The following is a 14,052-nucleotide window of genomic DNA, read 5'->3' as shown; positions in this document are numbered from 1 at the left end:
AGAAACCCAGGGCCAACCGCACCAGCATATGGTCTCACAAGGGGTCTGAGGATCTCATCTCGGTACCTAATGGCAGTCAGGCTACCTCTGGCGAGCACATGGAGGGCTGTGCGGCCCTTCAAAGAAATGCCACCCCACACCATTACTGACCCAATGCCAAACCGGTCATGCTGGAGGATGTTGCAGGCAGCAGAATGTTCTCCACGGCGTCTCCAGACTCTGTCACATCTGTCACATGTGCTCAGTGTGAACCTGCTTTCATCTGTGAAGAGCACAGGGCGCCAGTGGCGAATTTGCCAATCTTGGTCTTCTCTGGCAAATGCCAAACGTCCTGCACGGTGTTGGGCTGTAAGCACAACCCCCACCTGTGGACGTCGGGCCCTCATATCGCCCTCATGGAGTCTTTTTCTGACCGTTTGAGCAGACACATGCACATTTGTGGCCTGCTGGAGGTCATTTTGCAGGGCTCTGGCAGTGCTCCTCCTGTTCCTCCTTGCACAAAGGCGGAGGTAGCGGTCCTGCTGCTGGGTTGTTGCCCTCCTACGGCCTCCTCCACGTCTCCTGATGTACTGGCCTTTCTCCTGGTAGCGCCTCCATGCTCTGGACACTACGCTAACAGACACAGCAAACCTTCTTGCCACAGCTCGCATTGATGTGCCATCCTGGATAAGCTGCACTACCTGAGCCACTTGTGTGGGTTGTAGACTCCGTCTCATGCTACCACTAGAGTGAAAGCACCGCCAGCATTCAAAAGTGACCAAAACATCAGCCAGGAAGCATAGGAACTGAGAATTGGTCTGTGGTCACCACCTGCAGAACCACTCCATTATTGGGGGTGTCTTGCTAATTGCCTATAATTTCCACCTGTTGTCTATACCATTTGCACAACAGCATGTGAAATTGATTGTCACTCAGTGTTGCTTCCTAAGTGGACAGTTTGATTTGACAGAAGTGTGATTGATTGAAGTTGCTAGCCAAAATGCCCGTCTAACACAGCAACCACAGTGCTACCATAAGCGACAGCCATTAACAGTGCCATAGTAGTGCCGGTCAAAGCCCCAAAATATGTCATCCACTGCCTCCATAACTTGCCAGGGGGTTCCAGTCGACCCTCCCTACAGGGTCACGGTTTCCCCATTACAGATAAATGTCCTATAAAGCTCAGCCAAAGCCCTCTAAGTTTACACCATATCCATAGTTGTGCCATAAGTGACAGCCACAGTGCCATATCCTCCTCCAGTACAGTCTTTAGGGTGACCATACGTCCTCTTTTTCCAGATAATGTCCTCTTTCTGGGACTTAAAAAAAAATTGTTTAGTCGGAATTTATAAATTAACAAAAATGTCCGGGATTTTCAAGGAGGCGGGCACTATAATCTGCTACAGTGCAAGAGCTGAAGGACCTGTGATGACGTCACCATCATGTGATCAGTGCAAGCGGGGCCGGAGCTCAGAAGTGGGGAGCCTTAGAAACCTTGGAAGTTGTAGTCCTCTCCTCCTATACTCCCTCTCGGAATGGTCTGCTGATATCCCATAATAACAGAATGGACATGCTGGGAGTTGTAGTCCTCTCCAGTGTCAGACTAAAGCTACTTTCACACTAGCGTTCAGAACGGATGCGTCTGCATTAAAACTTAGAAAATTTTCTAAGTGTGAAAGTTGTCTGAGCGGATCCGTTCAGACTTTACATTGAAAGTCAATGGGGAACGGATCCGCTTGAAGATTGAGCCATATTGTGTCATCTTCAAGCGGATCCGTCCCCATGGACTTACATTGTAAGTGTGGACGGATCCGCTCGCCTCCGCACGGCCAGGCGGACACCCGAACGCTGCAAGCAGCGTTCAGGTGTCCGCTCACTGAGCGGAGCGGAGGCTGAACGCTGGCAGGCGGATGCATTCTCAGTGGATCCGCCTCCACTGAGAATGCATTGGGGCCAGACGGATGCGTTCGGGGCCGCTCGTGAGCCCCTTCAAACGGTGCGCACGAGCGGACACCCGAACGCTAGTGTGAAAGTAGCCTAAGGTGCCTAGGGCCTACCAGCAAAATTCATTCTGGGGACTCACTACACAGATGACTGCAAATATTGCCCGCTCACACAGAGGCAGACAGCAGCAAGATGTTACAAGGTGATTGATTATAGGGGTCCCTGCAGCGACTTCAAGAAGGCGGGTGCCTAGAAAAGAAGGATACTGGGTGGCCTGCCGCTGTGTCTACAGGTCATCTCAGCCACCAGATGCATCTGTAATAATAAACTATTAATTAATCTGCCCATCTATCTCTATGAAGTGCAGCTACTCTACTGTGCCAGGTGTCCAGGGGGTAGGAGACTAGAGGCCCACCTTGCTTGCTTGCGAGAATCAGACCCCCACCCATCAAATATTGGTGACCTATCCTAAGGATAAGCCATCAATATATGAGTGACGGAAAAACCCTTTTATTGGGTGAAAGACAGGTCTGTTCTTACGATACTATTTCTAAGGGGGCATTCACACGACCGGATGTATTTTGTGGCCCGCAAAGGCCCCTTTCACACGGGCGAGTATTCCGCACGGGTGCAATGCGTGATGTGAATGCATTGCACCTGCACTGAATCGTGACCCATTCATTTCAATGGGGCTGTGCACATGAGCGTTGTTTTTCACGCATCACTTGTCCGTTGCGTGAAAATCGCAGCATGTTCTATATTCAGCGTTTTCCATGCAACGCAGGCCCCATAGAAATGAATAGGGCTGCGTGAAAATCGCATCCGCAAGCAAGATGCGGATGTGGTGCTATTTTCACGCATGGTTGCTAAGGAGACGAGGGATGTATGATCCGGGACCCCATTTACTTTATTATTTTCCATTATAACATGGTTTTAAGGGAAAATAATAGCATTCTTTAATACAGAATGCATAGTACAATAGCGCTGGAGGGGTTAAAAAATAATAAAAACATTACTCACCTCATCCACCTGATCGCGCAGCCGGGATCCTCTTATTTGTTCTTTTTGAAGAACCTGCAAAAGAACCTTTGCTGATGTCGGCGCAGGTCCTGCTGAATGACGATAGAAGGTCCTATCTTCATTCAGCAGGACTTGCGCTGACGTCACCACGCTCACCATGTGGTGAGCGCGATGACGTCAGCAAAGGTCCTTTTGCAGGTCCTTCAAGAAGAACAAAGAAGAGGATCCCGGTTGCGCGATCAAGTGGATGAGGTGAGTAATGTTTTTATTATTTTTTTAACCCTTCATTGACATTTGACTTTGCATTCTGTATTAAAGAATGCTATTTTCCCTTATAACCATGTTATAATGGAAAATAATAAAGTAAATGGGGTCCCGGATCATACATCCCTCGTCTCCTTAGCAACCATGCGTGAAAATAGCACCACATCTTGCTTGCGGATGTGATTTTCACGCAGCCCTATTGATTTCTATGGGGCATGCGTTGCATGAAAAACGCAGAATATAGAACATGCTGCGATTTTCACGCAACGGACAAGTGATGCGTGAAAAACATAGCTCATGTACACAGCCCCATTGAAATGAATGGGTCAGGATTCAGTGCAGGTGCAATGCGTTCACATCACGCATTGCACCCGTGCGGAATACTCGCCCGTGTGAAAGGGGCCTTTGCGGGCCACAAAATACATCCGGTCGTGTGAATGCCCCCTTAGAAATAGTAAAATAATAAAATGAATAGAACACCTAACTCAAACCCCAACTTCAGTGAAAAAGTCTGGGTTTGGGCCCGGGTACCACATTCCGTTTTTCTCACGCGCGTGCAAAATGCATTGCACTCACGCAGAAAAAACTGAACAACGGAACGCAATTGCAGTCAAAAGTGACTAATTGCGTGCCTACTTGCACGATTTTCCCTGAACGCACCTGCATCGCATTCGTCCCTCACACACGACACCCGTCTGAAAGAGGCCAAAACGCGGATCCGCAAAAAATACGGATGGTATCCGTGCGACAACGTTTTTTTTGTGGGCTCCTAGTAATAACGCCTATTCTTATCTGCAAAACGGACAAGAATAGGACATGTTCTGTCTTTTATTATTATTATCATTTTTTTTTGTGGGGCTGCGGAACAGACACGGATGCTTACTGCACAGGGTGTGCTGTCCCCATTTTTTGCAGACCCATTGAAATGAAAGGATCCACATTTTGTCCGCAAAAAATGCGCATTGCATGCAGAGAAAAAATACGGTCGTGTGAATGGGGCCTGAATGTCACTTTTAGCTGGATGCCAGATGTAGCATACAGGGCCCCACAAATATACTTCCGAATTACTTAGTCTGGTTGTAACTCTTCTGTGTGCATCATATACTTGTTGTTTAGATAATTATTTCCTTTTTTACACTAGGATGCTGTTGTTATTTGCACGCTGGGAGTCGGTACTGCTTTTGGAGAGTCAATACTGGATAACACCCCCCGACATGCCACCATTGTTACCAGGGAATACAGTGAACTCTTACGGATTGAGCAGAAGGAGTTTAAAGCGCTGTGGGAGGTAGGCATATTGATTCGGCTTATGATAACGTTACTGCCGTGTTTACACGTCATCGTTGGAAAGGTTTACTGACATTTGCTGAAGGAAAACACTTGACAGAGTGATGGCAATTCATTTGACAGTTTCCATATTGCGATGGTTGCGTCAAGTGTATATTTGCAGTGTGACATATGAAAGCTGTAAATAACAAATGGAGCTGCAGAAAGTCGCTGTTGCGAGAGGATGGCAGATCGCGGTATACACAGCTTATTTCAGCTGCGGAGACATACGGCATGCGATGCTTAGGAATGGAGTCTGTCTGAGAAAAGTCTCTGTCATTTCGTATCAGCGGCAGACTGGCAGATTTGTGCTACTGTAAGGAAGCGAAACAAATTAGATCGTGTAGCATTACCGCACACGAACACAGCTTTTGCTTTAACCCCTTCAGGACCGGGACATGTTCCATTTTTGGATTTTACTCCCAGCCTTCCCAGAGCTATAACTTTTTTTTTTTTGCAGGACAAGTTGTTCTTTCTAATGGCATCATTTACGGTTACATACAATATAGTGGGAAGCAGGATGGGGTGGAATTATAAAAAAAACATTCCGCCACAGTTTTATGGGTTTTGTTTTTACTCTTGAGTTTCAAACTATGCCGTAAAACTGACCTGTTACTTTTATTCTCAGGGTCAGTATGATTAGTGATGCCACATTTGTAATGTTTTTCTTGTGTTTTAACACTGAAAAAATGAAGAAAATCTTTTTGGGAAGTTTTTTTTTGCATCCCCATATTAAGATCCCCATAACTTTTATTTTTATTTTTAGGTCTATAGAGCACATCTGCGATTTTAATGGTTTTTTTTTCTATTACACCATTCACCATGTGGGATAAATATTTTTATATTTCAATAATATGGGAGTGTTGCAGTCAGCGATGCCAGTGATGTTTATTTTTTTTAATTGTTTTTATTTTAAGGAAAGGGAAGTGATTTGAAGTTTTATATATATATTTTTAAATAGTTTAGATTGCTTCTCTCATAGACTGCATACCGGGGGGTGCCGCACACACCATATGGCTCCCCCGACCCCCCACTAGGAGGAACCGTTGTACGTCCGGAAGCGTGTGCTCCCGGTTTTTGAGCTCCCTGATGCTGTGGTCACATTTGACCACAGCAGCTGAGGTGTTAAATGTGTGCAGTCGATGTTATCATCGATCGCATACATTAGCCATGGGTATCTGCTATTTAAAACAGCAGGCAACCCACGGCTCAGCAGGCAACCCACGGCCATGGCACCTGCTGCGCTCGCGAGCGGCTGCCATCTTTAAATACCCGACCCCCAACGTATATTTACTTTGGGAGGTCAGGAAGGGGTTGAGGGGGTTTCTGGGTTCAGGATAAGTGAGGTCGATGAGGATGCGATTTTTGGCTGTTTAAAGGGGCCCTGCATTTGTGCAAGCTCTGCAGTTCTCCGTTGTTTATATGGGCACATCTACTGTCTAATTAGTAGTAATAGTGAAGGATACTGCAGCTTTGTCCTTTAGAACTGGCGCTGTGGAGTGCAGGCCCTACAAATAGCTGATCAAGTTGGGGTGCCGAGAGTCAGACCCCATCTGATATTGATTACCTATCCTGAGAATAGGCCATCAGTATTCTCAACTAGATGATTTAGAAAAACCCTTTAATAAACTCAGGAACCTAAAACTCAACTTTATTTTGCTACATTTTTGAACTATTAGACACACCTAAGATTTTGAGGAGTAGACCCCCATTCTTTACCAGTCCTCAGATCAGAACCCAAAATCAGACCCCTCAAGCTCCATCAGACCTCAGATCAGACACCCAAGCTCCTTCAGCCTCAGATCAGAAAAAATAAATAAACGTACCTTGTTTGCTCTGGACGGCGCTGCCCCTCTGCAGATACAGGACTCACCGCTCCCTGGTCTTCTTCTGGCCTGCACTACACTGTGATATGACCTCGCACAGCGTCAGGTCATAGTGTGTGCGCCTTCGTGCACTTCGTCCTGACGTTGTATGCATTCAGGACACAAAGTGGGCAAAGTGTGGCCTGGAAGAAGACCAGGGAGCAGTGAGTGCAGCCGATGCAGAACTTCCCTCACTGCTCCTCCTGCATATTACCGTTTCCATAATGGAAGCGGTCATTAGCATTTGGACTCTAAGACATTTGGACTCTAAGACACTTTTGAGGGGAAAAAAGTGTTTCTTATAGTCTGAAAAAGACAATTATGTCCCGACCCTCCTCCTCCTGAGCTGTATCATTGGTTTATTATCGCATTTGGCAGATTTTAGTCAAAAGTGAGGCTATGTTTCTTCTCATTCCTGTGGACATTCATTAGGATGAAAAGAACAATCACTAACATTCATTGTTTTCATGAAGAGCACAGCTTCTCCATTCTGGGCCCGCTTCAGGAGATTCAAATGAACTATGTTATTGCTTTCTGGTATCCTGAGGACATGTCCATGTGCGAGGACAGAAAGACAGGCTGTTGATGGCCTGTAGTGAAGGAAATGTCTCATATATTTAGTTTCCTTAATTAGACTAAGTCTGTATATGAAAAACAACTTGTTTGCTCTTTTTATGTAAAATGTTTTAGCAATTTTTTTTTTTTTTTTTACATTTTTAAAAACTTCCCTGGGGCTGTCATATTGCAGGCACTTCCTTCCAGTATTGTCGGTATAGATGACTCTACTCTGTACAGCAAATCTGACAGGTTAGCCGTGGGAAACAGAAAGTGTCAGCGTATTGTGACTGCTCAAGTGGTCAGTGTAAAAGCTGAGGATATTTAAAGGCTATGGACACCTTCAAGGGCAATTTTTTTATAATTTCATTTCTATTCATTTTGGGCTAAAATATTTTTTTTCAAATGGTGTTTATTAATCAATATTCAATTGTTTTGTCACAAATGTTTGTCTAGCTGTGTTACTGTGTGCTTCCACTTTGTGCCGGTCATATAATAAACCTGATCTCTAAATTACTAAAAGGTCATAAACACTTATTTAAGGCTACATTCACATGTCAGTATTTTTCTATATCCTGATTTTCGGTCCGTTTTTTGCGGATCCGTTCCTGAAAATGTTTCCGTATGTCATCCGTTTTTTGCGGATCCGCAAAAAACGGAAACATGTATAAATTTCAATAAGCAAATAAAGTTGTTTGGATTTCTTTGAAAAAAAATTGAAAAAAAAAAGTGAATAAAAGTTTATAAAATAAAAATTTAATTTCCAGGAACGGAATCCGCATAAAACGGATGACATACGTAATGACATACGAATGTCTTCCATTTTTTGCGGATCCATTGACTTTGTATTGTACCAGGATCCGATTTTTGCGGAAAAGAATAGGACAAGTTTTATATTTTTTCGGACATGCGGAACGGAACAACGGAAACTGTGCTGTCCGATTTTTTTCCAGGACCCATTGAAAATTAATGTGTACAGAACTGGTCCAGATCTGTTCCGCATAAAACGGAACAGATCAGGAAAGAAAAAACGGACGTGTGAATGGACCCTTATCCACATTCTTATCAGTAAGATGAGAACTGAGCTTTAATGAGTGTTTATAGGGTCAGAGATAAGGAGCCGTCAGCTGAGCTGCCTGATGGAACAGAGTGAAAATTCAGAGCCTGCTACTAGAGAATCTAAAACCCCCCAGCTTAGCTCAAAATTAGTACAATGCAATAATTAAAAAAAATAATTAAAGAAAATTGTACTTAAAACATTAACGTCTTTTTTCATTATACATTTCCTTTCAAAAGGCTTATATCAGTGATTTTCTGTCTTATTATGGTAGGGTAACAGGCAGCACAGGTACCACAGTGGGTGATGACAATCTCTTTACAGCGCTGTTGAATATATTGATGCTGTATAGGTGAATATAATAATGACTTTGCTGACTTAAAAAAACTTAGTGTGTGTGTGTGGGGGGGAGGGGGGGGGGGGAGACATCCTATAATTCATTTCCAACTCTATGATGGCTCAGATTGGTTTACTGCTTTGTATAGCATCTGTGGGCAGCTAGGGTTGGGCGATATCCAAAATATTCTGACGATAACGATATAAAAAATGTATCGCGATAACGATGTATATCCTGATAAATACCCGTTTAAAAGAAAAAAACACAAGGAGATGTTATACTGTATGGGGGCAGCCACAAGGAGACGTTATACTATAGGGGGCCAGAAGGAGACATTATACTGTATGGGGGGGCCACAAGGAGACGTTACACTGTGTGGGGGCCACAAGGAGACGTTACACTGTGTGGGGGCCACAAGGAGACGTTACACTGTGTGGGGGCCACAAGGAGACGTTACACTGTGTGGGGGCCACAAGGAGACGTTACACTGTGTGGGGGCCACAAGGAGACGTTACACTGTGTGGGGGCCACAAGGAGACGTTACACTGTGTGGGGGCCACAAGGAGACGTTACACTGTATGGGGGCCACAAGGAGACGTTGCACTGTATGGGGGCCACAAGGAGACGTTGCACTGTATGGGGGCCACAAGGAGATGTTATACTGTATGGGGGGCCACAAGGAGACGTTATAATAAAGTCTTGTGCCCACAGGCCACCATACATACAATAATACTTTATGATATACTTTTCCTACGGCTGCCTCGCTTGTGTGCTCCGATTCTGACATCAAATGTCAGTGGGCGGAGATTTGAATATGGGAGCAAGGAGGAGGGAGAGCCGGAGGCTACGGGAAGTAATACGTTTGTAATTTTGTCATCGGAGCACACGAGCGAGGCAGCCGCAGGAAAAGTCTCTCCAGAGACACCCAGTATTTACAGAGTTCGCCACATATACAATAGAACCGGCACGGGTGGGTGACGGACATGGTTGTCAGATGGTGGGTGGAGTCTGGAGACTTGACTAAGGGAAGCGGAGCAAGAAGGAGCCAGGAGCAAATGGAAGTAATGTGTTTGTACTCAGCACTATGCAAGGTGCAGGGGCGGGCGGACGCAGATTTAGAAGCAGTCAGCGCACATGACCGCTTTCATGACGTCACAAAATATCGCGGTAATTAGGAAACAGCGATATCGCCATATTGCCGTTTTTTTAATACCGTGGTATATCGTGATACCGGTATATCGCCCAACCCTATGGGCAGCCAAGATCAGTTTGCCTTCTCTATTGTATAAGGGACAGGTCTTGGTGTTGCTATGTTCTGGAGAAACCCTGATCAGGTCTCAAGAACCTCCAGGATTTCTGGGAACCCTGATTGAGAAATACTGTCCTATATAGGTTCATAGCAGAGCGGATTGATTATATAGTATCTTCAGTTGCACATTTCCCCTCCTATTATAGTGGCATAATACGTTTTGCTCATATGTGTTGAACCCCTTTAATTCTTCAGTTTTGAAGGGGATTGCATAACCAAGATTATAAACCACATCTTAGGGCTTGTTCACATTTTGATTGGAGGCTCCGTTGCAGATTCTGTCAAAAAGACCAGACAAAAAAAGTCTTGCATGCAGGGCTTTTTTGTCTGGTAAAAAGAAAACTGGATTCTAAACGGACTTTATTGTAGTCATTGGAATCTGTTCATCTCTGTTTGGGTATTATGTGCCCGATCCGGCTCTTCTGTTATTTCCCTTGTTCTTCCCCTCTAATGGAGCAGAACAACGGAAATATACAGCGGTGGTGTGAACTTAGTCTTACCTATTTTATTGTAAATTGTAACTATGTAAGCAGATTTGTCGAGGGCAAAGAATGTGGTATTGGCAGGAACGGGTGAAAACCCTTACTTAAGAAATCAGCAGAGAGAAGCTTTCACATCACGCCTATAATTTAGGATGTGCCGCTAGTTGGCTTCTTGCACACTAAATAATTTATACACGATTGGACAGCTCACAGCTCTGAAGCAAGTTTCTGTGACCACGCTCCACTTTTAGGACCTAGACCGGAGCTTAAAAACAGCTTAAAGGCAAAATGGAGTTGGCAAGGCATCTCGGGTCAGAGATTACAAAAAAAAAAAAATTATATGATGAGTGGACAATTTGAAATCCTACATATTGCAGGATTACAATACGTTTTGACATGCCGTATAGATAGTCTGATGGAATGCTTTCTCCTTTAAGGAAGATGTCTTGTGGAGTCACCCTTTGGAAAACAATGGTTCCAAGGAAAGTAGAGAAAATGTGAGCATTGACTCCTTTTCGTCGCGATGCACTGTAAGATGTAGGACAAGAAACCCAGCCTGGCGTAATGTGTTATTTCTGGCATAGCCTTGGCAGCAACTGTCTAGAAATATCTTGTCAAAGGGATGCTGACAGACACAAAAGATGCATTAAGTTAGAGTAGTCTGGTTTATTCTGAAGAATTGAATTTGATCTAAAAGGAATATGAATAAAAAATGTGCATTGGGATGACTTTATTCGATAATAATATGTTAAAGGCTATGTACACCTTTTGGGGGTAATTATAATTTTTTTTTATTATTGCATTGTACACAGTTTGAGCTAAAAAAACTTTTTTTAAATTGGTCTTTATTAAAAAATGATGAGCTGTTTTCCCTTCACAGCTTTGAGTTTATCTACTAAAGGTACCTGTATTTTCTCTCTGCTTCGTCAGGCAGGGAGCTGACGGCTACTTATCTCTGTTCTTTGACAGTATAAACACTCATCATAGCTCAGTGTGGCTTAAATAAGTGTTTATGGCTCTTAGTAATTTAGAGATCAGGGTTATAAGATAACCGGCACAAAGTGAAAGTTAAAATACCAGTCATACAGCTAGAGAAAAACGGTTTTGTGACAGAATATCCCAAAATGAGTTGCAACTTGGTTTATAGACGTTCTTTAACTGTGTAGAAAAGTGTGGAAAAAATATCTGATTGCTAATGTAGGCTGAGATTGAGAATGACATTGCATGACTGCTGCCAAGATGCCTTGTGTTTTTAAATTAATCTGCACAGAATTTGGGATCTATTTAGGTTAAAATAAAAATAAAACGAATGGTCACTTTGGTCTATAAACTGTCACTTGGCAGTTTATAGACCCCGTGGTTCTACAGCAGGGGTCAGCAACCTTCGGCATTCCAGCTGTTGTGAAACTACAGTGGCAGCATGCTTCATTCATTTCTTTGGGAGTTGTGAGAAGAGCAGAGCAAGTATGCATGCTGGGAGTTGTAGTTTCACAACAGTTGAAGTGCCGGAGGTTGCCTACCCCTGTTCTACAGAGTCAGGGCAGTGTCCCGTGCCCGTGCTGTGAACCGCAAATTGGGGTCTGCAATGCACAGGCGCCTTCCGTGGGGCAGGTGCGTGGGGATCGCAGAACATGTTCTATCTTTTTGCGGTGCGGAGGCACGGAACGGAAACCCAGAAAGCACTCCCTAGTGCTTGCATAATGTTCCGCATCTCCGGATTTGCGGACTCATTGAAATGAATAGGTCCGCCTCCGTGATGCGGAATGACAACAGAACGGTGCCTGTGTATTGCGGATCCGCAATACGGGAAAGGGACACTAACCGTCGTGTGAATGAGCCCTCATATTTAGATCACTAAGGGACCATTTGGTGATCTGAGCCAGAGAGGCCTGCTTGTTATATAGCTACTTAAAGGGGTATATCAGTTATATAAGCTTTTCCCCTATACATTGGTGTTTTTTATGTAAAATATTTTATTGTGAAGCAAAAAAAAAGAAATAAAATAAAGATAAGACCATTTGGTCTCTAAATGTATCGATAATGTCCAGTTGTCCTTCAGGAGTATCTTGTTATCGGTTTCCTTTCGAAAGCAGTCCACGCCCAATGGCACTTTCTTCTGCGTCCCTAAAGACTGAATATTAATGAGAGAGAACTATAACCAAGGCACAAAAATCAAAGCAAAAGTTGCATTATTTTTTTTATTTATTTTTTTACTATAGAGACCAAGTGTCTGAGCAGCCAGTTTCCTTCCTTACTGTACACAGAAGTCTGAGCACTGTCAGGAAGATTGTTAAAATTAGAAATCATTACTAGTGTCAGCTGAATTTCCTTAGCTATAAATATTTATTTTTTTCATTGTCAGATCTAATGGGAGAGATTTATAACTGCGGTGTATGATAGCCCCTGCGATGTGAGAGGATGCACCAAATTTATCACGAGTTGCAGGCCTTGTCATAAATTAGGTGCATCACTCTGGCATTCCGTGTGCCTGGAATGAATTCTATGGCAGCTGGTATACTGCCTGGTAGGGTTGATCCTGATGACTTAAACGATAACTATCTTTTACTGATAGATGGATCGGATCCGCAAAACGCACACTGACGTCTGAATGGAGCCTTACAGGGGCGTGATCAATGACTGTGGTGATCACCCCATATAGACTCCCTGATCACCCCCCTGTCATTGATCACCCCCCCTGTCAGGCTGCATTCAGATGTCTGTATGATTTTTACGGATCCACGGATACATGGATCGGATCCGCAAAACACATACGGACATCTGAATGGAGCCTTATAGGGGGGTGATCAATGACAGGGGGGTGATCACCCCATATAGACTCCCTGATCACCCCCCTGTCATTGATCACCCCCCTGTCATTGATCACCCCCCTGTCATTGATCACCCCTCTGTAAGGCTCCATTCAGATATTTTTTTGGCCCAAGTTAGCGTAATTTTTTTTTTTTTTTTCTTACAAAGTCTCATATTCCACTAACTTGTGTCAAAAAATAAAATCTCACATGAACTCACCATACCCCTCACGGAATCCAAATGCGTAAAATTTTTTAGACATTTATATTCCAGACTTCTTCTCACGCTTTAGGGCCCCTAGAATGCCAGGGCAGTATAAATACCCCACATGTGACCCCATTTCGGAAAGAAGACACCCCCAGGTATTCCGTGAGGGGCATATTGAGTCCATGAAAGATTGAAATTTTTGTCCCAAGTTAGCGGAAAGGGAGACTTTGTGAGAAAAAAATAAAAAATATCAATTTCCGCTAACTTGTGCCAAAAAACAAAATTTCTATGAACTCGCCATGCCCCTCATTGAATACCTTGGGGTGTCTTCTTTCCAAAATGTGGGGTATTTATACTGCCCTGGCATTCTAGGGGCCCCAAAGCATGAGAAGAAGTCTGGTATCCAAATGTCTAAAAATGCCCTCCTAAAAGGAATTTGGGCACCTTTGCGCATCTAGGCTGCAAAAAAGTGTCACACATCTGGTATTGCCGTACTCAGGAGAAGTTGGGGAATGTGTTTTGGGGTGTCATTTTACATATACCCATGCTGGGTGAGAGAAATATCTTGGTCAAATGCCAACTTTGTATAAAAAAATGGGAAAAGTTGTCTTTTGCCAAGATATTTCTCTCACCCAGCATGGGTATATGTAAAATGACACCCCAAAACACATTCCCCAACTTCTCCCGAGTACGGAGATACCACATGTGTGACACTTTTTTGCAGCCTAGGTGGGCAAAGGGGCCCATATTCCAAAGAGCACCTTTCGGATTTCACAGGTCATTTACCTACTTACCACACATTAGGGCCCCTGGAAAATGCCAGGGCAGTATAACTACCCCACAAGTGACCCCATTTTGGAAAGAAGACACCCCAAGGTATTCCGTGAGGGGCATGGCGA

General features: G+C 44.0%; 1 protein-coding gene across 1 annotated transcript in view; it reads left to right on the top strand.

Annotated features, from left to right (window-relative positions):
- Positions 1 to 7,281, top strand: part of LOC121008815 (rap guanine nucleotide exchange factor 4-like) — a 70,797-nt gene extending 63,516 nt beyond the window's left edge. Inside the window, exons 4-5 of the mRNA XM_040441511.1 lie at positions 4,349 to 4,495; positions 7,147 to 7,281. Of these exons, the coding sequence (XP_040297445.1) occupies positions 4,349 to 4,495; positions 7,147 to 7,281 (282 nt within the window). The remainder of the gene's footprint in view (positions 1 to 4,348; positions 4,496 to 7,146) is intronic.
- Positions 7,282 to 14,052: the final 6,771 nt, after the last annotated feature.

This window comes from Bufo bufo, chromosome 7, assembly GCF_905171765.1.
Source record: "Bufo bufo chromosome 7, aBufBuf1.1, whole genome shotgun sequence".
NCBI classification, from domain to species: Eukaryota; Metazoa; Chordata; class Amphibia; order Anura; family Bufonidae; genus Bufo; species Bufo bufo.
Note: the sequence above shows the minus strand (reverse complement) of the source record. Positions and strands in the feature narration are given on the sequence as shown.